This window comes from Ranitomeya imitator, chromosome 4, assembly GCF_032444005.1.
Source record: "Ranitomeya imitator isolate aRanImi1 chromosome 4, aRanImi1.pri, whole genome shotgun sequence".
NCBI lineage: Eukaryota > Metazoa > Chordata > Amphibia > Anura > Dendrobatidae > Ranitomeya > Ranitomeya imitator.
The window spans coordinates 300,407,547-300,431,061 of NC_091285.1; the positions used below are offsets into that span (position 1 = coordinate 300,407,547).

The window sequence follows — 23,515 nt, forward strand, 5'->3', positions numbered from 1 at the left end:
GGACAACAACTTTTGGGGTCAAATTTCTCCTGTTACCCTTGGGAAAATAAAAAATTGCGGGCTAAAATTCATTTTTGAGAAAATAATTTTTTTTTTTTATTTTCATGGCTCTGCGTTATAAACTTCTGTGAAGCACTTGAGGGTTCAAAGTGCTCACTACACATCTAGATTAGTTCCTTTGGGGGTCTAGTTTCCAAAATGGGGTAATTTGTGGGGGATCTCCAATGTTTAGGCACACAGGGGCTCTCCAAACGCGACATGGTGTCCGCTAATGATTGGAGATAATTTTCCATTTAAAAAGCCAAATGGCGTGCCTTCCCTTCTGAGCCCTGCCGTGCGCCCAAACAGTGGTTTACCCCCACATATGGGGTATCTGCATACTCAGGACAAACTGGACAACAACATTTGTGGTCCAATTTCTCCTATTACCATTGGCAAAATAGGAAATTCCAGGCTAAAAAATCATTTTTGACAAAAGAAAAATTATTTTTTATTTTCATGGCTCTGCATTATAAACTTCTGTGAAGCACCTGGGGGTTTAAAGTGCTCAGTATGCATCTAGATAAGTTCCTTGGGGGGTCTAGTTTCCAAAATGGGGTCACTTGTGGGGGAGCTCCATTGCATAGGCACACAGGGGCTCTCCAAATGCGACATGGTGTCCGCTAACAATTGGAGCTAATTTTCCATTCAAAAAGTTAAAAGGCGCGCCTTCCCTTCCGAGCCCTGCCGTGTGCCCAAACAGTGGTTTACCCCCACATATGAGGTATCGGCGTACTCGGGAGAAATTGCTCAACAAATTTTAGGATCCATTTTATCCTATTGCCCATGTGAAAATGAAAAAATTGAGGCGAAAATAAATTTTTTGTGAAAAAATAGTACTTTTTCATTTTTACGGATCAATTTGTGAAGCACCTGAGGGTTTAAAGTGCTCACTAGGCATCTAGATAAGTTCCTTGGGGGGTCCAGTTTCCAAAATGGGGTCACTTGTGGGGGAGCTCCAATGTTTAAGCACACAGGGTCTCTCCAAACGCGACATGGTGTCCGCTATCGATGGAGATAATTTTTCATTCAAAAAGTCAAATGGCGCTCCTTCCCTTCCGAGCCTTACCATGTGCCCAAACAGTGGTTTACCCCCACATGTGAAGTATCGGTGTACTCAGGAGAAATTGCCAAACAAATTTTAGGATCCATTTTATCCTGTTGTCCATGTGAAAATGAAAAAATTGAGGCTAAAAGAATTTTTTTGTGAAAAAAAAGTACTTTTTCATTTTTACGGATCAATTTGTGAAGCACCTGGGGGTTTAAAGGGCTCACTATGCATCTAGATAAGTTCCTTGGGGCGTCTAGTTTCCAAAATGGGGTCACTTGTGGGGGAGCTCCAATTTTTAGGCACACGGGGGCTCTCCAAATGTGACATGGTGTCCGCTAAAGAGTGCAGCCAATTTTTCATTCAAAAAGTCAAATGGCGCTCCTTCCCTTCCAAGCCCTGCCGTGCGCCCAAACAGTGGTTTACCCCCACATATGAGGTATCAGCGTACTCAGGACAAATTGGACAACAACGTACGTGGTTCAGTTTCTCCTTTTACCATTGGGAAAATAAAAAAATTGTTGCTGAAAAATCATTTTTGTGACTAAAAAGTTAAATGTTCATTTTTTCCTTCCATGTTGCTTCTGCTGCTGTGAAGCACCTGAAGGGTTAATAAACTTCTTGAATGTGGTTTTGTGCACCTTGAGGGGTGCAGTTTTTAGAATGGTGTCACTTTTGGGTATTTTCAGCCATATAGACCCCTCAAACTGACTTCAAATGTGAGGTGGTCCCTAAAAAAAATGGTTTTGTAAATTTCGTTGTAAAAATGAGAAATCGCTGGTCAAATTTTAACCCTTATAACTTCCTAGCAAAAAAAAATTTTGTTTCCAAAATTGTGCTGATGTAAAGTAGACGTGTGGGAAATGTTATTTATTAACTATTTTGTGTCACATAACTCTCTGGTTTAACAGAATAAAAATTCAAAATGTGAAAATTGCGAAATTTTCAAAATTTTCGCCAAATTTCCGTTTTTATCACAAATAAACACAGAATTTATTGACCTAAATTTACCACTAACATGAAGCCCAATATGTCACGAAAAAACAATCTCAGAACCGCTAGGATCCATTGAAGCGTTCCTGAGTTATTACCTCATGAAGGGACACTGGTCAGAATTGCAAAAAACGGCAAGGTCTTTAAGGTCAAAATAGGCTGGGTCATGAAGGGGTTAAGGTACCTTAAAATTAAGTTTGTGTTCAAAAATTTTCTTTGTACATTTTTTTGAGAGAGTCGAACTGGGGACTATTTGGCGGGAGTTTTGAAAAGTTTGTATTTCATAGTTATTAGTTTTATGTTAAAGGGACACTGTCACCTGAATTTGGAGGGAACAATCTTCAGCCATAGAGGCGGGGTTTGGGGGTTTTTGATTCACCCTTTCCTTACCCGCTGGCTGCATGCTGGCTGCAATATTGGATTGAAGTTCATTCTCTGTCCTCTGTAGTACATGTCTGAACAAGGTAATCTTGCCTTGCGCAGGCGTGTACTATGGAGGACAGAGAATGAACTTCAATCCAATATTGCAGCCAGCATGCAGCCAGCGGGTAAGGAAAGGGTGAATCAAAAACCCAAAAACCCCGCCTCCATGGCTGAAGATTGTTCCCTCCAAATTCAGGTGACAGTGTCCCTTTAAGTAAATGTTTTTTTTTGCAACTGATTATGTGTAGTCTCTTTTATTACATCCCTATGAAGGTCACTGATCACTTTTAGAGCACTGACATTGCAAACATTAGATATTATAGGTATTTTTCCAGCAGGCGCCTGACAGGCACATTGTATGTGAACTCGTTAGTCCGAATATTGTATGTGACGGAGGGTTAAAGTGGCCACTTGCAAGTTGTTCTCCTGTTTGAATCTCCTCTGAAGAGTGGCATCATGGGCTCCTCAAAACAACTGTCTAATGATCTGAAAACAAAGATTATTCAACATAGTTGTTCAGAGGAAGGATACAAAAAGCTGTCTCAGAGATTTAACCTATCAATTTCCACTGTGAGGAACATAGTAAGGAAATTGAAGAACACAGGTACAGTTCTTGTTAAGGCCAGAAGTGGCAGGCCAAGCAAAACATCAGAAAGGCAGAGAAGAAGAATGGTGAGATCAGTCAAGGACAATCCTCAGACCACCTCCAGAGAGCTGCAGAATCAACTTGCTGCAGATGGTGTCACTGTGCATCGGTCAACTATACAACGCACTTGATACGAAAGAAGCCGTTTCTGCAAGCACGCCACAAACAGAGTCGGCTGAGGTATGCAAAAGCACATTTGGAGAAGCCAATTTCTTTTTGGAAGAAGGTCCTGTGGACTGATGAAACCAAGATTGAGTTGTTTGGTCATGCAATAGGCGTTATGCATGGCAGTCAAAACACAGCATTCCAAGAAAAACACTTGCTTCCCACAGTAAAATTTGGTGGAGATTCCATCATGCTTTGGGGCTGTGTGGCCAATGCCGGCACCGGGAATCTTGTTAAAGTTGAGGGAGGCATGGATTCCTCTCAGTATCAGCAGATTCTTGATAATAATGTTCATAAATCAGTGACAAAGTTGAAGTTACACAGGGGATGGATCTTTCAGCAAGACAATTATCCAAAACACCGCTCCAAATCTACTCAGGCATTCATGCAGAGGAACAATTACACTGTTCTGGAATGGCCATCCCAGTCCCCAGAACTGAATATCATTGAACATATGTGGGATCATTTGAAGAGGGCTGTCCATGCTCGGCGACCATCAAACTTAACTGAACTGGAATTGTTTTGTAAAGAGGAATGGTCAAAAATACCTTCATCCAGGAACTCATTAAAAGCTACAGGAAGCGACTAGAGGCTGTTATTTTTGCAAAAGGAGGATCTACTAAATATTAATGTCACTTTTCTGGTGGGGTGCCCATACTTATGCACCTGTCAAATTTTGTTTGAATGCAGATTGCACATTTTCTGTTAGTACAATAAACCTCATTTCAAGGCAGAAACATTACTGTGTCCAACAGTTATTAGATATATGAACCTGAAATACCGTATATACTCGAGTATAAGCTGAGATTTTCAGCCCATTTTTTGGGGCTGAAAGTCCCCCTCTCAGCAGGTCAGCAGCGGAGGGGGAGCGGGGGCTGTGTAATTATACTTACCTGCTCCCGGCGCGGTCCCTGCAGTCCCTGGCTTCCCCGGCGCTGCAGATTCTCCCTGTACTGAGTGGTCACATGGCACAGCTCATTACAAAAATGAATATGCGGCTCCACCTCACATAGGGGTGGAGCCGCATATTCATTGCTGTAAATGAGCGGTAACTGTGACCGCTCAATACAGGAAGATGATGCAGCGCCGGTGAAGCAGGGACCGCGCCGGGAGCAGGTAAGTATACGGGGAGCGTAGCGCTGCGCGATATTTACCTGCTCCTCGCTCCGGTGCGGCTCCGTCTGCAGCGTCTCCTGGCTGTGACACTCAGGTTAGAGGGCGCGGTGACGTAGTCAGTGCGTGCCCTCTGCTGAGCGTCAGTGCTGGAGACGGAACCGCACGAGGAGCAGGTAAATATTGAAAGCGCCGGCGTCCTAAGCAAGAGGTGAGTATGTGATTTTTTTTTTATTGCAGCAGCAGCAGCATTTTATATGGCACAGCTTTATAAGGAGCATCTATGGGGCCATAATCAACGGTGCAGAGCAATATATATGGGGCACAGCTTTATAAGGAGCATCTATGGGGCCATAATCAACGGTGCAGAGCAATATATATGGGGCGCAGCTTTCTATGGAGCATCCATGGGGCAATAGTGAACGGTACAGAGCATTCTATATGGGGCACAGCTTTCTATGGAGCAATAATGAACGGTGCAGAGCATTCTATATGGGGCACAGCTTTCTATGGAGAAATTATGAACGGTGCAGAGCATTCTATATGGGGCACAGCTTTCTATGGAGCATCTATTGGGCCATAATCAATGGTGCAGAGCATTATATATGGCACAGCTTTCTATGGAGCATCTATGGGGCCATAATGAACGGTGCAGAGCATTATATGTGGCACAGCTTTATATGGAGAATCTATGGGGCCATAATGAATGGTGCAGAGCATTATATGTGGGCAACAATGAACGATATGGAGAATTATATGTGGCACAGCTTATATGGAGCATCTTATGGGGCAATAATGAACGGTGCAGAGCATTATATGTGGCACAGCTTTATATGGAGCATCTATGGGGCAACAATGAACGATATGGAGAATTATATGGGGCACAGCTTTATATGGAGCATCTTATGGGGCAATAATGAACGGTATGGAGCATCTATTTTTATTTTTGAAATTCACTGGTAGCTGCTGCATTTCCTACCCTAGGCTTATACTCGAGGCTTATACTCAAGTCAATAAGTTTTCCCGTTTTTTTGTGGCAAAATTAGGGGGGTCGGCTTATACTCGAGTATATATGGTAGCTGTTGCAAAAAAACAATTTTTATAAAACATTAATCTTAAGATTAACAGGTGTGCCCAAACTTTTTCATATAACTGTATACTGGATCTAACTATAATACAACCCTATCATCCAGAATTTGTGTGTAGGGAGAATCTGCCGATAACGCGTGTAAATCCCCGACCCTACGGGCTGTTGTAAATGCCACTAACAAGGCTGTTTTTAATGTTAGTACTTTATCTGATGTTGTATTTAATGGCTCAAAGGGGCATTCTGTCAAAGCTGTCAATACTAAATTTAGATCCCATGGTGGAGGAGTAGGGGATTGAACAGAGTCAGCTCTACTACAGGCTCGGAAAAACCGGGGTCACCCACCTATTGCTTGCCAGGTCACAGTTAAATAGGGCTGCTAAAGCTGAAATGTGCACTTTGAGGGTACTAACAGCCAATCCCAGAACTAAACCATTTTGCAGGAACTCCAGTATTGCCACTATCAGGACCTCCCCTTCCCGTATTGGCCCTGAGCTGGACAAGAATTTTTTACATATCCTCCCATAGATCCTGGTCGTTACTGGTTTTAGAAATATCGGTGGGAAGGCATACAATCTCCTGATGTCCATTCTATGCTGAAGGCGTCTACTGCTAATGGTCTGTCTGCTGGGTTTAGGTAGCAAAACTTTTGCACTTTTTTGTTGGCTTTTGAGGCAAAGAGGTCGGACACTGGGTCTCCCACACGTGTACTATTTGTTGAAAAATTTACTTTTTTTAGGGACCATTCTCCTTGCCTCAAGCAGTTCCTGCTTAGAAAGTCTGCTCTCAGGTTGTCTACACCTCGGATATGCAGGGCCGATAATGAAAGGAAGTTCTGTTCTGTCAGAGCCATGAGTTTTTTTGGTTATCTTCATCAGTGACCAAGAACGGTTGCCCCCCGTGGTGGTTTACATATGCGACCGCTGTTCGGTTGTCTGATAGGACTCTCACATGATGCCCTGTTAAGTGTGGAAGTAACCTCCTTAGCGCTTTTTCGAGTTCCCACTCGTTTGTGGATAGATTGTTTTCCTCCTGAGCCCAGGGGTCTTGGACTCATAGTGTGTCTGAGTGAGCTCCCCACCCCCAAGGACTGGCGTCCATTGTGATTATTTTGGAGGCTTTGTATGTCCAGGGGACTCCTCTCAGAGAGGACTATCTGTAACCACCATGTGAGCGATTGGAGTACAGAGACCGGGAGAATGAGCTAGCTGCCCCTGAAGCTCCAGGTCGTTCTGCAGCACACACCATTGCAGTTCTCTTGCATAGAACTGGGCCCATTTTACTGCTCGTATGCAGGAGGTTAGGGACCCTAGCACAGTCAAGGCTCTTAAAGTCATTTCTGGCTTTTTTATTGTTGTTATAATTATTTGTTTGATCTTTTCCTCTTTCTCCTCTGGGAGGTGACGCTCCTGCGAGACCGAGTCCACCGTTATCCCCAAGAAATTCTGGACCATCGCTGGCTCCAGTTTGGATTTTTTGAGGTTCAGTTGCCACCCTAGTTGTTACGATCGCTGCGCATACTTACCCGGCTTCTCACATCCCTCGGCGCACTCGCTCTCCTGTCCAGCGCCGCTCTGCTTCCTCCTTCGCCGGCTCTCGGCGTCCAGTCTCCCTGCGCATGCGCAGTCGCGTCTCCTCCGCCGCTGAGCCCTCTGGGAGGCCGCGACCCGGTGGCTCCGCCCCAACATGGCGGCGCCCATCGGGTATTTCTTCCCGGCGTCTCCCTAGGTAAGACGCCTTTGCTTTGTAGGTGCACTGTCTGCCGTCAGTGTCCCTATGTCCTAGGCTCCCTTTCGCCATTCCTGTTTCCCTGCTCAGTCTTCGCTTTGTTTCAGTGTTTTGTCCAGCCAAGTTCCGTGTTCCTGCTGTGTTCCACCAAGTTCCGTGTCCCTGCCGTCTTCTGCCAAGTTCCGTGTTCCTGCTGTGTTCCACCAAGTTCCGTGTTCCTGCTGTGTTCCACCAAGTTCCGTGTTCCTGCCGTCTTCTGCCAAGTTCCGTGTTCCTGCTGTGTTCCACCAAGTTCCGTGTTCCTGCCGTCTTCTGCCAAGTTCCGTGTTCCTGCTGTCTTCCACCAAGTTCCGTGTTCCTGCAGTCTTCTGCCAAGTTCCGTGTTCCTGCCGTCTCCTGCCAAGTCTTGTGGTCCAGCCTTGCCCGTCATCGCCTGTGTTCCTGTCTTTATCAGTTAAGTCCTGTTTTCCTATTATTCCCCGTCATTCTAATAGCTCTGTAGTCTCTATCTTGGGTCGTCCCTTTGGCTCTAGCTGTTGTGTCTCCATTCCCCCGAGGTCCTGCTCCTAACGCTCCCTGTATAGGGGGTGACTCCATCTGGTCCGCTCGACCCCGGGGGCTCTAGAGTCACGACCCAGAGGGTCCACTCTTAGATTTCAGTTCGAATCCCTACAGTAAGCAAAGGCCATGGACCCCGCTGGGGCCTCTGCTGCGCAAAAAGAACTACTCTTTTTGCGGGAGAATCAGTCCCGAATAATGTCCTTTTTGAAAGCTATGGACTCTCGCTTGTCTTCGCTCCTGCCCTCTGATCCTGGCAACGCCGCTCTACTCATTGGCTTACAGCAAGAGTTAGCTCAGCAGCGTGACACCCAGGCCCATATACTTAGTTATATGTCTTCAATAGACGATCGGCTGCTTTCTATCCAGACGGCCGCTTCTACTTCTGCTCCTGCTTCTCACCCTCCACCCCGCTTGGCTAAACCGCCCCGGTACAATGGGGATCCTAAATCTTGCCGAGGATTTTTAAACCAATGCCGTCTTCATTTTGAGCTTCTGCCCCAGCATTACCCAACAGATCGGTCCAAGGTTGCTTTCCTCATTTCCCATCTGGAGGGTGACGCCTTGGCATGGGTTAATCCACTCTGGGAGCGAGACGATCCCCTAGTCTCCCGGTTGTCAGAATTTTTGGAGACTTTCCGTCTGGTCTTTGACGAACCTGGACGTCTGGTCTCTACTACTGAGGCGCTGTTTTCTCTCCAGCAGGGATCGCTATCCGTAGGCCAGTACGCTATTCAGTTCCGCACCCTCTCCTCTGACTTGGGCTGGAACAATGAGGCTTTGGTAGGTGCTTTCTGGCGGGGCCTCTCTGGGCGCATAAAGGATGAGTTAGCTGGTCGGGACACCCCTACAGTGTTGGAGGAATTCATTTCTTTAGCTACCCGCATTGACCTTCGGTTCCAAGAACGCACCCGCGAGCGGAGATTTCTTCGTCCTTCTCCTGCCGCCCGTAAGCCACTCAGCCCACAGCCTAGAGCTTCCTCTCAGGCGTCCACACCGGAACCTATGCAAGTGGACCGTCTTAAGATGTCTGAACAACGTCGTAAAGAGAGACGCACTCAGGGGTTATGTTTTTACTGCGGGAGTGCTGCTCATTTATTGCGTTCTTGCCCTGAACGTCCGGAAAACTCCTCCGCCTAGGTCAGGTAAGAGAGGCCTCCCTAGGTGTGTGTGATCCCTCTCAACCCCTTACTTTGTCCGTGCTGTTGCATATTGCGGGCAAGGGCATTTCTCTGGATGCGTATGTGGATTCGGGCGCTGCAGGGAATTTTATCAGGTTGGAAGAGGTTTTGAAATTCTCCGTTCCAGTCAAAACCTTAGAGGCTCCTGTGATTCTTGCATCTGTAGATGGTAAACCTTTACAGGAGACCATTACTCAAGTGACACTTGAGGTGGAACTTCAGGTTGGGGCTCTGCACAAGGAGAGAATTGCATTTTATGTTTTAGCGGGTCTGTCTCATCCTATGCTCTTAGGTCTTCCTTGGTTACGGAACCACGAGCCCATTTTAGATTGGCGCAATGGTAATATCTTGCGCTGGGGTGAGCTTTGTCGGGAACGTTGTCTGCTGCCGCTGCGTCCTGTGGGATCTTCCTCTAATTCTCCTACCTCTTCTTTTTCTGCCTTACCCTCTGTCTACAGCGCTTTTTCTGATGTCTTCAACAAGAAGGAGGCTGAGGAGCTTCCGCCTCACCGTCTCTATGATTGTCCCATAGATCTCGTGCCTGGAACTAATCCGCCCAGGGGCAGAATCTATCCTCTCTCTCCTGCTGAGACTCAAGCTATGTCTGAGTACATTCAAGAAAATCTTGCTAAAGGATTCATCCGCAAGTCTTCTTCTCCGGCCGGAGTAGGGTTTTTTTTCGTTAAGAAGAAAGACGGTTCTCTCCGTCCCTGCATTGATTATCGAGGCCTAAACAACATCACGGTGAAGAACAAATATCCTCTGCCACTCATTCCGGAACTCTTCGACCGTCTTCGGGGTGCGCAAATTTTTACCAAACTAGATCTACGTGGCGCATACAATCTGGTTCGTATTCGAGCAGGTGATGAGTGGAAGACTGCTTTCAATACTCGTGACGGTCACTACGAATATTTAGTTATGCCGTTTGGTCTCTGCAACGCCCCCGCGGTTTTCCAGGAATTTGTAAACGATGTATTTCGGGATCTTCTCTACTCCTCAGTCGTAGTGTACCTTGACGACATTCTCATCTTTTCTCCGGATCTCTCCACTCACAGGCGAGATGTCCGTCGTGTTCTGCAAAGGCTAAGAGAGAATCATCTGTTCGCTAAGATTGAGAAGTGCGTCTTTGAACAATCTTCCCTTCCCTTCCTTGGATATATTGTCTCAAGGTCTGGCTTAGAGATGGATCCAGAGAAGGTTTCTGCTGTCCTGAATTGGCCCCGTCCTCTTGGAACAAAAGCAATCCAACGTTTTCTTGGCTTTGCCAACTACTATAGACAATTTATTCCTCATTTTTCTTCTATGACCAAGCCAATCTCTGCTCTAGTTCACAAGGGAGTCAACTCCAGTCTTTGGACCCCTGAGGCTGAAGAGTCCTTTTTGTCTCTTAAACAAAGTTTCGCTACGGCCCCTGTGCTTCATCGTCCCGATGCTAATAGACCATTTGTCCTTGAGGTCGACGCATCCTCTATTGGAGCTGGAGCTGTACTGCTGCAAAGATCCTCGTCCGGACGTTTGGTGACCTGTGGTTTTTTTTCTAAAACCTTTTCCGCTCCTGAGCGTAACTACTCTATAGGAGATAAAGAACTATTGGCCATCAAGCTAGCCTTGGAGGAATGGCGTTATCTCCTTGAAGTGTCCCTTCATCCATTCACCATTTACACAGACCACAAGAATCTGGCCTATATTCAGTCTGCTCAAAGACTAAATCCACAAGCCAGATGGTCTTTATTCTTCGGACGATTTGAATTTGAACTTCATTTCCGACCCGGAAATAAGAATGTCAAGGCAGATGCTCTTTCAAGATCCTTTCAGCCTCAAGACATTGAGGATTCTCCGGCTCACATCATTGATCCTGCGAAGATCGTCACTCTTGCTCCTCTAAGAGTGTTCTCAACTCCTCCTGGCAAGACTCTTGTGGCTAATCAAGACAAGGAGAGAGTTTTATGTTGGGGTCACTCCTCCAAAATTGCAGGACATGTAGGAGTCAAGAAGACACTTTCTCTGATCTCTCGGTACTACTGGGGCCATCTCTCCGACAAGACGTCACCAAATTCATCGCTTCTTGTCCTTCTTGTGCAAAAAATAAAGTCCCTAGGCAACTTCCTTCCGGTCTCCTGCATCCTCTGCCTGTGCCTTCCGTTCCTTGGAGTCATATAGCTATGGACTTCATCACTGATCTACCTTGTTCCTCGAATTGCTCTGTCATCTTGGTTGTTGTAGATCGGTTCTCTAAGATGGCTCACTTCATCGCTTTACCTGGTCTGCCTTCCGCTCCTGAGTTGGCAAAGATCTTTTTACACCAAATCTTCCGTCTTCATGGTTTTCCACATCATATCGTCTCAGACCGTGGAGTACAATTTACCTCACGTTTTTGGAGAGCTCTCTGCAGTCTATTGAAGGTTAACTTGGACTTTTCTTCCGCCTATCATCCTCAGTCCAACGGACAAGTGGAGCGAGTTAATCAAGTTCTGACTACATATCGGCGACATTTCTCCAATGCTCACCAAGATGACTGGGTCTCTCTTCTCCCCTGGGCCGAATTCTCATATAACAATCTTCCCAGCGAGTCTTCCTCCAAAACTCCTTTTTTTGTAGTCTATGGTCAACATCCGAACGTTCCTCTTCCTGTTTCTCTTTCCTCGGGGGTACCGGCAGCGGATTTCTTGTCCCGGGAATTCTCTACAATTTGGAATGAGACCAAGGTGGCTCTTGAGAGAGCTAGCCTTAATATGAAAAAGTTTGCTGACAAGAGGCGTTTGGATGCTCCGCCATATTCTCCGGGTGATAAAGTTTGGCTTTCCTCTCGCTATATCAAGCTTAAAATTCCCTCTTGCAAACTGGGTCCCCGCTATATTGGCCCTTTTCCCATCTTGAGTCGCATTAATGATGTCTCTTATAAGTTGAAGCTGCCTGCCTCTTTGCGCATTCCCAACGCCTTCCATGTGTCTCTTCTCAAACCTGCAGTCTTTAATCGCTTTCACTCCGCTACCTCTCCCTCTCCTCAGCTCTGTACTTCTGATGGAGTCTTTAATGTTAAAGATATTCTTGCCAAAAAGGTAGTCAGGGGTAAAACCTACTTTTTGATTGATTGGGAGGGATTTGGTCCTGAGGAGAGGTCCTGGGAACCTCGAGAGAACATCAATGCTCCTCTCATCATGAAAAGATTCGTTTCTAGCCTTAAGAAGAGGGGGACTAAGGAGGGGGGTACTGTTACGATCACTGCGCATACTTACCCGGCTTCTCACATCCCTCGGCGCACTCGCTCTCCTGTCCAGCGCCGCTCTGCTTCCTCCTTCGCCGGCTCTCGGCGTCCAGTCTCCCTGCGCATGCGCAGTCGCGTCTCCTCCGCCGCTGAGCCCTCTGGGAGGTCGCGACCCGGTGGCTCCGCCCCAACATGGCGGCGCCCATCGGGTATTTCTTCCCGGCGTCTCCCTAGGTGAGACGCCTTTGCTTTGTAGGTGCACTGTCTGCCGTCAGTGTCCCTATGTCCTAGGCTCCCTTTCGCCATTCCTGTTTCCCTGCTCAGTCCTCGCTTTGTTTCAGTGTTTTGTCCAGCCAAGTTCCGTGTTCCTGCTGTGTTCCACCAAGTTCCGTGTTCCTGCCGTCTTCTGCCAAGTTCCGTGTTCCTGCTGTGTTCCACCAAGTTCCGTGTTCCTGCTGTGTTCCACCAAGTTCCGTGTTCCTGCCGTCTTCTGCCAAGTTCCGTGTTCCTGCTGTGTTCCACCAAGTTCCGTGTTCCTGCCGTCTTCTGCCAAGTTCCGTGTTCCTGCTGTCTTCCACCAAGTTCCGTGTTCCTGCCGTCTTCTGCCAAGTTCCGTGTTCCTGCCGTCTTCTGCCAAGTTCCGTGTTCCTGCTGTGTTCCACCAAGTTCCGTGTTCCTGCCGTCTTCTGCCAAGTTCCGTGTTCCTGCTGTCTTCCACCAAGTTCCGTGTTCCTGCCGTCTTCTGCCAAGTTCCGTGTTCCCGCTGTATTCCACCAAGTTCCGTGTTTCTGCCGTCTCCTGCCAAGTTCCGTGTTCCTGCCGTCTCCTGCCAAGTCCTGTGGTCCAGCCTTGCCCGTCATCGCCTGTGTTCCTGTCTTTATCAGTTAAGTCCTGTTTTCCTATTATTCCCCGTCATTCTAATAGCTCTGTAGTCTCTATCTTGGGTCGTCCCTTTGGCTCTAGCTGTTGTGTCTCCATTCCCCCGAGGTCCTGCTCCTAACGCTCCCTGTATAGGGGGTGACTCCATCTGGTCCGCTCGACCCCAGGGGCTCTAGAGTCACGACCCAGAGGGTCCACTCTTAGATTTCAGTTCGAATCCCTACACTAGTGTCTGAAGTGTGTCCATCACTATTCTGACTTGCTGAGAAAAATTTTTCCCCACTATCAGGAAGTCGTCTAAATAAGGTATTATCAGAGTATCTTCCTCTCTGAGATGTGCTGTGACCTCTGCAATCAGTTTTGTAAATACTTGTGGGGCTATTGCTATCCCAAAGGATAGAGCCCTGTACTGAAAGTGATATAACTGGGACCCCATCTGAACTGCCACCCTCAGAAACTTGCGATCTTGTTGTCTGATTGGGACATGATAATAAGCGTCCTTTAGGTCTAGGACTGACATGTAACACTGAGGATATAGGAGTTTCACTGCTGATTTTATAGTCTCCATTTTGAATGATGGAATTATTAGATACCTGTTGAGGCCTTTCAAGTTTATGATTGTTCTCCACGAATTGTCCGTTTTTTTTATAAGAAAAAGGGGGGAATAAAAACCTTCCCTTCTTTCCTCTATTGGAACCTCTTCCAGGACATGTTTGTCTAGGAGAGATGTTACCTCCCCCCTTCCAGACTCCTTTGTCTTTCTTGTGGGGATTGTACTGGAGTCTGCATGTATTTTCTTGGAGGCCAATGGTGGAACTTTAATTTGAGGCCTGAACCCACAATTTGTCTGATCCATGCGCTGGATGAGATCCTTTCCCAGGCTGGAAAAAAGTAAAAGAGCCTTCCTCCCACCTGAGAGGGACCGTCACTGAGTGGGCTTCTTGGTATCTTTGGAGAACTTGCCAAAATAGAAGCCTTTCCCTCCTCTGGACCGCTTGTCAAAGTTGTTTCTGTCTCAGTCTCTAAACTGTTGTCTTCGGAAATTTTGGCCTCGCTGAAAGGAGCGCCGAAAGGGCTGGAATGGCTGCTTTGGGAAGTTCTTCATTTTGTCGACGGCTTTTTCCAATACCTCATCCAATGCCAGACCAAACAGGAAATTCCCGTCACATGGCAAAGAGAAAAGTTTCATTTTTGCCTGTCTATCTCCCGGCCAGCATTAAAGCCATATCGCACGGCGTCCTGTATTGGCTAATGCTGCTGACTTTGCTGCCAGTCTTGCTGAGTCTGCTGACGCTTCAGCTAGAAATACTGTTGCTGCTCTTAAGGCCGGTATTGCCTCTAGGATAGTGTCTCTGGGAACCTTTTGTTGTAGCTGATCCTCAAGGTTATCTAGCCATATGTTTAGGGATCTGGCTACACAAGTGGCCACGATAGCTGCCCTTAGTGCCCCTGCCGAGGCTTCCCATGCTGATTTTTATGTCCAGAGGTTCTTTTAGAGAACCTAAATCCTGGAATGGCAGGGAGGATTTTCTGGCAACATTTGAAATCGCCACATCAATCTTTGGAGCTCTATCCCAAAATGACAATGCATCCTCCTCAAAAGAATCTTCTCTTTAGGGAGTTAATTATCTGGGACTTATTCTCTGGTTTTTGCCATTCCCTCTTAACCAGTTCCTGCAGCTGTTCATTAATAGGGAATGACCTCCGTTTTTTCTTTTGCAGACCACTGAACATAAGTTCTTGGGCTGTCTTTTTTGCTTTCTCGTCTACCAGCCCCATGGTAGAGTGAACAGCTTTTATAAGCTCATCCGTAGCCTCCGCTGGAAATGTATCTTCCTCCTCTGAGCTACTATCTGAGCAACGAGCTGTATCCGAGAGGGGAGAGATGGAGACAAGAGAAGAGTAAAGAGCAGACATTAGCGTGCTGGACTTTCACTCACCACTCGGACGCTTAAGAGTATGGGTACCGGATCCGGAGGTTGACTGGTTTTCTCAATGTCTCCTAGTGAGACCAAAGAATCCTCCTTGGTATGGTGATCCATCCGTACGCTGTCCGAGCGGCTTCTACTGCTGCCATGGTGTATCTGGCTCTTCTCACTTGAGCGAGACTGCCTCTCCTGTACCTCTTGCTGTGGTAACAAATGTTCCGGCGAAAAACTCTCCATCTTACACACTACCACGTAACAAGAGCAGTCGCGTAATCAACCTGGACTGGTTAGTGACACAGGGCAGCACTTCTGATTCCTTTAAATAGCCTCCTTTCCCCTTTTTTTTAAATAGATCAGCTGGTTGATCCAGCCTTTTACTGGCCCCATAGCGCTCCGCCTGTGTGCTATCAGGTGTGTGCATGCACCTGGCATGCTAATCTTATTGATTACCTGGTTGATCCCGCCTGCACCCCGCGATCTGTGCGTGCAGCCGGCAACCACTTCTGGTGCGTGCAGATGCAATCAATCACCTGGTTGATCCTGCATATGCCGGCCGCCCAGCGCGACGCTTGCACAGTGAAATTATGCCTGAGCATGCACCCGGCAACCACATCCAGAGCACGCTCTAATCCACTGATCACCTGGTTGATCCTGCCTCCGCTGGTCACCGCATCTAAGCGCGCACCCGGCCGCTACTTCTGATGCTTTCAGTCCCCCTTGCGCACACTAAGGTTCCATGTGCCACCTTACCCCAAGTGCTGTGCGGCCGCGCGGTACACGGCACCTGCTGAAGAGGACATTGAACGGGGGTTTTGACCGCGACGCGGGACCAGGCCCATAGGGAACGATGCACGCTTCAGCGCGGGGACTCACCCCAACATACCAGCACCATGGCACCCCGCATGCTGCCCCCTCCATACATCATTCCTGGAAGGAACAATGACGCTGCATGTACTTCAGACTGTCGTGGGGGGGGTGACTGCCATATGCTCATCAAAGAGGCATCAGTACCTCCAAGGAGTCTTTATCTTGCCCGGGCACCGATGTACCTCACAGGCTGCATGGCCACTATGGGTCAAGATGGAGGGTACAAAGACTGTGACCACCGAGGACTTAAAAGATAGCAGGTTCTGCGGAACAGGGAGGATACACTGACCGTGTCCTCCGAGGCTCCATCTTCACCCGGGCATTGCCTCACGGGCTGTGGCCATGCTTCGCTCGGTGGGGCATGGAAATACATGGTCCCCGAGGTGACTACCGGTACCTAGCGGCGGGTGTAGGTGTAAGGACAGGAAACCAACTGATGAGGAGAGAGGAGCCGTCCCTTTTATCTTTAAGGTTTCCTGTCCTTGAAGGGCGGATCCCCTCTCTCATGGTGCAGTCATTGTTAAATATTAATTATTAATTTAATTATTCATATTCTCAATTCTGTACTGAGCACATTGCCTCTTGCTGACATTACAAAAAGCTATTTCTGTATATATACAGTAGCTCAGAGTATAAGTTAACACCATATAGAGGGAACACGTGATCTGTGGGACATATAAATAACGTCTCTTAGGAGGGTGTGGGGGCTTGTCACGTGGGAGCTGTCACCTCCTGCCTTCACCATCATTCTCCATGGACGTCAGACAAGTCACACAAGAAAGGAACAGCTGATAACCATGATTCTACTCCATGAAAGAAAGATGACTTTTATTACATCTCAGAAATGATGAGTAACAAGCGCTGATATTTACAAATGGACAATTTGTTTGTAACTATTTCATCTAGTTTTATGTTTTGCTGCAATGTGGTTTTTCTGTGGACAATTCAATAAACCACTACATTTTTTATGAAAATATCATGACATTTTTTCTTTAAGAGTAACGCACCTGGTCAATAGTCTTGAATAAATAAATGTACAAAATAAGCATATTTAACAGTCATGTATGATGGAAAAATATAAAAATGCAATTTTATTAAAAGTAAACCTGTATAAAGAAATTTACCTGCATTGAAACGCCTTCCACTCTAGCTACACAAGCAACACGATCAAGAAAGGTCACAGTGACTGGCACTGCCACACAGAAGCCACTTACAAACGCTCGAATATACTTCCTTCCAAAGATCTGTGCCATCATCTGAACAAAAAGAAGAAAAAGTATTAAATGCGATATCAAAACCAATTATTGCCAAAACATCAATTAGGTCCCCCTCACAAAGCAGATTGTGAATTTGCATCAGTACAGGTCCTTCTCAAAAAATTAGCATATAGTGTTAAATTTCATTATTTACCATAATGTAATGATTACAATTAAACTTTCATATATTATAGATTCATTATCCACCAACTGAAATTTGTCAGGTCTTTTATTGTTTTAATACTGATGATTTTGGCATACAACTCCTGATAACCCAAAAAACCTGTCTCAATAAATTAGCATATTTCACCCATCCAATCAAATAAAAGTGTTTTTTAATAACAAACAAAAAAACCAACAAATAATAATGTTCAGTTATGCACTCAATACTTGGTCAGGAATCCTTTGGCAGAAATGACTGCTTCAATGCGGCGTGGCATGGAGGCAATCAGCCTGTGACACTGCTGAGATGTTATGGAGGCCCAGGATGCTTCAATAGCGGCCTTAAGCTCATCCAGAGTGTTGGGTCTTGCGTCTCTCAACTTTCTCTTCACAATATCCCACAGATTCTCTATGGGGTTCAGGTCAGGAGAGTTGGCAGGCCAATTGAGCACAGTAATACCATGGTCAGTAAACCATTTACCAGTGGTTTTGGCACTGTGAGCAGGTGCCAGGTCGTGCTGAAAAATGAAATGTTCATCTCCATAAAGCATTTCAGCCGATGGAAGCATGAAGTGCTCCAAAATCTCCTGATAGCTAGCTGCATTGACCCTGCCCTTGATGAAACACAGTGGACCAACACCAGCAGCTGACATGGCACCCCACACCATCACTGACTGTGGGTACTTGACACTGGACTTCAGGCATTTTGGCATTTCCTTCTCCCCAGTCTTCCTCCAGACTCTGGCACCTTGATTTCCGAATGACATGCAAAATTTGCTTTCATCAGAAAAAAGTACTTGGGACCACTTAGCAACAGTCCAGTGCTGCTTCTCTGTAGCTCAAAAGTGGCTTTACCTGGGGAATGCGGCACCTGTAGCCCATTTCCTGCACACGCCTGTGCACGGTGGCTCTGGATGTTTCCACACCAGACTCAGTCCACTGCTTCCTCAGGTTCCCCAAGGTCTGGAATCGGTCCTTCTCCACAATCTTCCTCAGGGTCCGGTCTCCTCTTCTCGTTGTACAGCGTTTTCTGCCACATTGTTTCCTTCCAACAGACTTACCATTGAGGTGCCTTGATACAGCACTCTGGGAACAGCCTATTTGTTGAGAAATTTCTTTCTGGGTCTTACCCTCTTGCTTGAGGGTGTCAATGATGGCCTTCTTGACATCTGTCAGGTCGCTAGTCTTACCCATGATGGGGGTTTTGAGTAATGAACCAGGCAGGGAGTTTATAAAAGCCTCAGGTATCTTTTGCATGTGTTTAGAGTTAATTAGTTGATTCAGAAGATTAGGGTAATAGGTCGTTTACAGAACCTTTTCTTGATATGCTAATTTATTGAGACAGGTTTTTTGGGTTATCAGGAGTTGTATGCCAAAATCATCAGTATTAAAACAATAAAAGACCTGACAAATTTCAGTTGGTGGATAATGAATCTATAATATATGAAAGTTTAATTGTAATCATTACATTATGGTAAATAATGAAATTTAACACTATATGCTAATTTTTTGAGAAGGACCTGTATTTGTATCAAACCACGAAGGGAAACTACGGAGAAAATAGATAATCTGGGCCCACTGACATTAGTTGAAAATTGGAGCCAGTAGGAAAAAGTCAATTTTTCTTGTAAACAACACCCCCCCATCCCCCTCAAAAAACAAACAAAACGAACTTCTGAATGATTTTACAGTCCTTATGATGCAGCAACATCTAGGTAGTTGGGCAGATGTCCGGGGTCTAAAACCCCCTAAAGCTGCCTGTACTGCCTGTGGCACGGCCTACAGGATTTCCTGGCAGTTTATTACTAGGATATGTAAAAAAGGGAAAAAATCTTCAGCTCGCCCAAATGGAGTCCAAATTCCAAGGAGAAATCCGAGCAAGGATCAAGCGCGCAGCCAACAACGTCATGGATACAAAAGAAACGAGGGAGATCCAGCTCCAGGAAAGAGAAATAGTCTCTGATAAAATCCAAAATAGCTTTATTGTCATGAAAAAATTTAAAATTTAAAATTTCCTGGAGCTGGATCTCCCTCGTTTCTTCAGTTTATTACTAGGGCCTTATTTACACGCCAGTGTTTTAAATGAGTACATGAAAAAAATGGTACCGGTGTCATCCATGTGTCAGTTTTTATCGTGAGTCATCAGAGTTTTTCATAGATGGAAAAATGACAAAGCTTCTCCTATACCTAGCAATGTTAAACATGGATGGCACACGGAAGTGCTGTACGTGTTTTTCATGGACTCATAGGCTTATATGAGCACTTTTCATCCATGCTGCTGGAAAAAAACGACGTCTTCGTATGTTTTGCATGAAGACACATTACATGAACAAGACTGAAATGTGAACAGCACCATAGATTAAAATGGGTATGTGTTGTTTCCACGAAAAAAAAAGTATATAACAAGTATGTGCAACACAGACATGTGAATGAGGCCTAATTGGTAATGACGTTTCAGTACACTGAATATCCCAATGCATTAGGATGGGGCTACACTACGACAGAGGCTATGCCGCTGCAGCATAGTGCAAATGAACGGTGGTGCATTGTGTCTTGTAAGATACCGAAACCACCCCAAGCAAGGTGCAAAGAATCTGTTTCTGACTTGCTTGTTGGGGCACTTTGCGGGTTGCAATGCCACCCGATTCATCTGTTTTGCGGCCAAAGTCATGGTGTAGCCCCAGCCTCATGTAACTGCAGTCTGACGTCACCAAGGCGCACAGAGAAGAACAATACTCAAAGTTTATTGGCAAGAAAAAAGTGTTTACAGTAAAAAAAAAAAAAACTTTTCAAAAAGAGGTTTTATTTTGCAAAGTGTTACAAACTATACACATAGTATTTGTTGAAGTAGTCACAATATTACTATAGGTATACAGCAATAATTTATGCGTAGCCGAAAATAATTTTATTGAAATAAGAAGCCGACATAAGACTGCCTCAGCAGGATAGGGAGCCTGCCTCTGCAGGAAAATGTGGCCGCCTCAGCGGGATAGGGAGCCTGCCTCTGCAGGAAAATGTGGCCGCCTCGGCGGGATAGGGAGCCTGGCTCTGCAGGAAAATGTGGCCGCCTCGGCGGGATAGGGAGCCTGCCTCTGCAGGAAAATGTGGCCGCCTCAGCGGGAGAGTAAGACCGCCTCAACAGGAAAATGTGGCCGCCTCAGCGGGAGAGTAACACCGCCTCAACAGGAAAATGTGGCCACCTCGGCGAGATAGGGAGCCTGCCTCCGCAGGAAAATGTGGCCGCCTCAGCGGGAGAGTAAGACCGCCTCAACAGGAAAATGTGGCTGCCTCAGCGGGAGAGTAAGACCGCCTCAACAGGAAAATGTGGCCGCCTCAGCGGGAGAGTAAGACCGCCTCAACAGGAAAATGTGGCCGCCTCAGCGGGAGAGTAAGACCGCCTCAACAGGAAAATGTGGCCGCCTCAGCGGGAGAGTAAGACCGCCTCAACAGGAAAATGTGGCCGCCTCAGCGGGAGAGTAAGACCGCCTCAACAGGAAAATGTGGCTGCCTCAGCGGGAGAGTAAGACCGCCTCAACAGGAAAATGTGGCCGCCTCAGCGGGAGAGTAACACCGCCTCAACAGGAAAATGTGGCCACCTCGGCGAGATAGGGAGCCTGCCTCCACAGGAAAATGTGGCCGCCTCAGCGGGAGAGTAAGACCGCCTCAACAGGAAAATGTGGCTGCCTCAGCGGGAGAGTAAGACCGCCTCAACAGGAAAATGTGGCCGCCTCAGCGGGAGAGTAACACCGCCTCAACAGGAAAATGTGGCCACCTCGGCGAGATAGGGAGCCTGCCTCCGCAGGAAAATGTGGCCACCTTGGCGGGATAGGGAGCCTGCCTCTGCAGGAAAATGTGGCCGCCTCAGCGGGAGAGTAAGACCGCCTCAACAGGAAAATGTGGCCGCCTCAGCGGGAGAGTAAGACCGCCTCAACAGGAAAATGTGGCCGCCTCAGCAGGAGAGTAAGACCGCCTCAACAGGAAAATGTGGCCGCCTCAGCGGGAGTGTAAGACCGCCTCAACAGGAAAATGTGGCCGCCTCAGCGGGAGAGTAAGACCGCCTCAACAGGAAAATGTGGCTGCCTCAGCGGGAGAGTAAGACCGCCTCAACAGGAAAATGTGGCCGCCTCAGCGGGAGAGTAACACCGCCTCAACAGGAAAATGTGGCCACCTCGGCGAGATAGGGAGCCTGCCTCCACAGGAAAATGTGGCCGCCTCAGCGGGAGAGTAAGACCGCCTCAACAGGAAAATGTGGCTGCCTCAGCGGGAGAGTAACACCGCCTCAACAGGAAAATGTGGCCACCTCGGCGAGATAGGGAGCCTGCCTCCGCAGGAAAATGTGGCCACCTCGGCGGGATAGGGAGCCTGCCTCTGCAGGAAAATGTGGCCGCCTCAGCGGGAGAGTAAGACCGCCTCAACAGGAAAATGTGGCCGCCTCAGCGGGAGAGTAAGACCGCCTCAACAGGAAAATGTGGCCGCCTCAGCAGGAGAGTAAGACCGCCTCAACAGGAAAATGTGGCCGCCTCAGCGGGAGAGTAAGACCGCCTCAACAGGAAAATGTGGCCGCCTCAGCGGGAGAGTAAGACCGCCTCAACAGGAAAATGTGGCCGCCTCGGCGGGATAGGGAGCCTGCCTCTGCAGGAAAATGTGGCCGCCTCAGCGGGAGAGTAACAAAGTTTCGGCTCTTGGGATATGGTGCCATAATAAATTATGTGGGGACGTAGTCTGGCGTACTGTACACCGTGCGTCCACATGTCACAGACACTTTGAGGTAAATGCCTGATGATGTCTCAATGACATATACAGTCACACAAGAGCTGCAGTCTCTGCACATTACACTGGGATACCTGCTGCCATGTCCGTACACCATGCGGTGAGGCACGGCGCCCGGCACACTGAGGAGGCAGGCTGTGTGTGCTGCTGTCACTGTGCACTCGCGCCATGAGCAGCTGCAGGCAGCGATGTGACATTACCTGCCAGTCTTCCTGTTTCCCGGGGACAGGCTCACACCATGTGCACACGGGGCGGAGCTACACGGAGATCCGTCACTACAGGGGGCGGAGCCTACCGGAACAGCCGGACGGAAGCGTTCAGCGGGCACTAGTCTGTGACTGCAGTGTTCTGGTGTCTGTGAGCAGTGTAGTGTTGGTGCACTGGTTGCATTCACACAACCTGCAGCTCTGTGTAACGCGTGCGGCTCCTGGGGCCTCTGCTAGCACTGCTTATTACACCCATATAGAGCAGCATTTTCTATGGAGGGGTAGCAGGCGCCGAGCTACTGCAGGCGCCGCTCTGCACCCCTCTACTTTGCCGCCTTTAGACTATGCCCTCTGTACTCTGCCACCCCTATACTATGCCGCCCCTATACTATGCTGCCCCTATAGTATGCTGCCACTATACTATGCCGCCCCTATAGTATGCTGCCACTATACTATGCCGCCCCTATACTATGCCGCCCCTATACTATGCTGGCACTATACTATGCCACCCCTATAGTATGCTGCCACTATACTATGCCGCCCCTATAGTATGCTGCCACTATACTATGCCGCCCCTATACTATGCTGCCACTATACTATGCCGCCCCTTTAGTATGCTGCCACTATACTTTACCGCCCCTATAGTATGCTGCCGCTATACTATGCCGCCCCTATACTATGCTGCCTGTTGTGAATTCTGTGGCTGAATTCACTTCTGTGGTCACAAGTGGTATTGCAGTCTCTGGGCTTCCTCCCTCAGGTGTTTTGGTGAGCTCGTTGGCTGCCTTGCTATTTAGCTCCACCTGAGTCTGTCTTCCTTGCTCCTTGTCATTGTTCCAGTGTTGGATCTGAGCTACTGCATCTTTCCTTGGGTCTGCTGCTCTGCTAGATAAGTGCTTCTAGTTTGTTTTCTGTTTTTTCTGTCCAGCTTGCTATTAACTTTTGCTGGAAGCTCTGAGAAGCAAAGGGGTGCACCGCCGTGCTGTTAGTTCGGCACGGTGGGTCTTTTTGCCCCTTTGCGTGGTTTTCGTTTTAGGGTTTTTTGTAGACTGCATAGTTCTCTTTGCTATCCTCGCTCTGTCTAGAATATCGGGCCTCACTTTGCTGAATCTATTTCATTTCTACGTTTGTCTTTTCATCTTGCTAACAGTCATTATATGTGGGGGGCTGCCTATTCCTTTGGGGTATTTCTCTGAGGTAAGTCAGGCTTGTATTTCTATCTTCAGGCTAGTCAGCTCCTCAGGCAGTGCCGAGTTGCATA

General features: G+C 47.4%; 1 protein-coding gene across 1 annotated transcript in view; it reads right to left on the reverse strand.

Annotated features, from left to right (window-relative positions):
- IMMP2L (inner mitochondrial membrane peptidase subunit 2) overlaps nt 1–22,301 on the reverse strand; it is a 1,988,725-nt gene extending 1,966,424 nt beyond the window's left edge. Inside the window, exons 1-2 of the mRNA XM_069764790.1 lie at nt 22,249–22,301; nt 16,985–17,116 (exon numbers count right to left, since the gene is read on the reverse strand). Coding sequence (XP_069620891.1) covers nt 16,985–17,116 — 132 coding nt within the window. The 5' untranslated portion in view covers nt 22,249–22,301. The remainder of the gene's footprint in view (nt 1–16,984; nt 17,117–22,248) is intronic.
- Between the last annotated feature and the right edge of the window lie 1,214 nt (nt 22,302–23,515).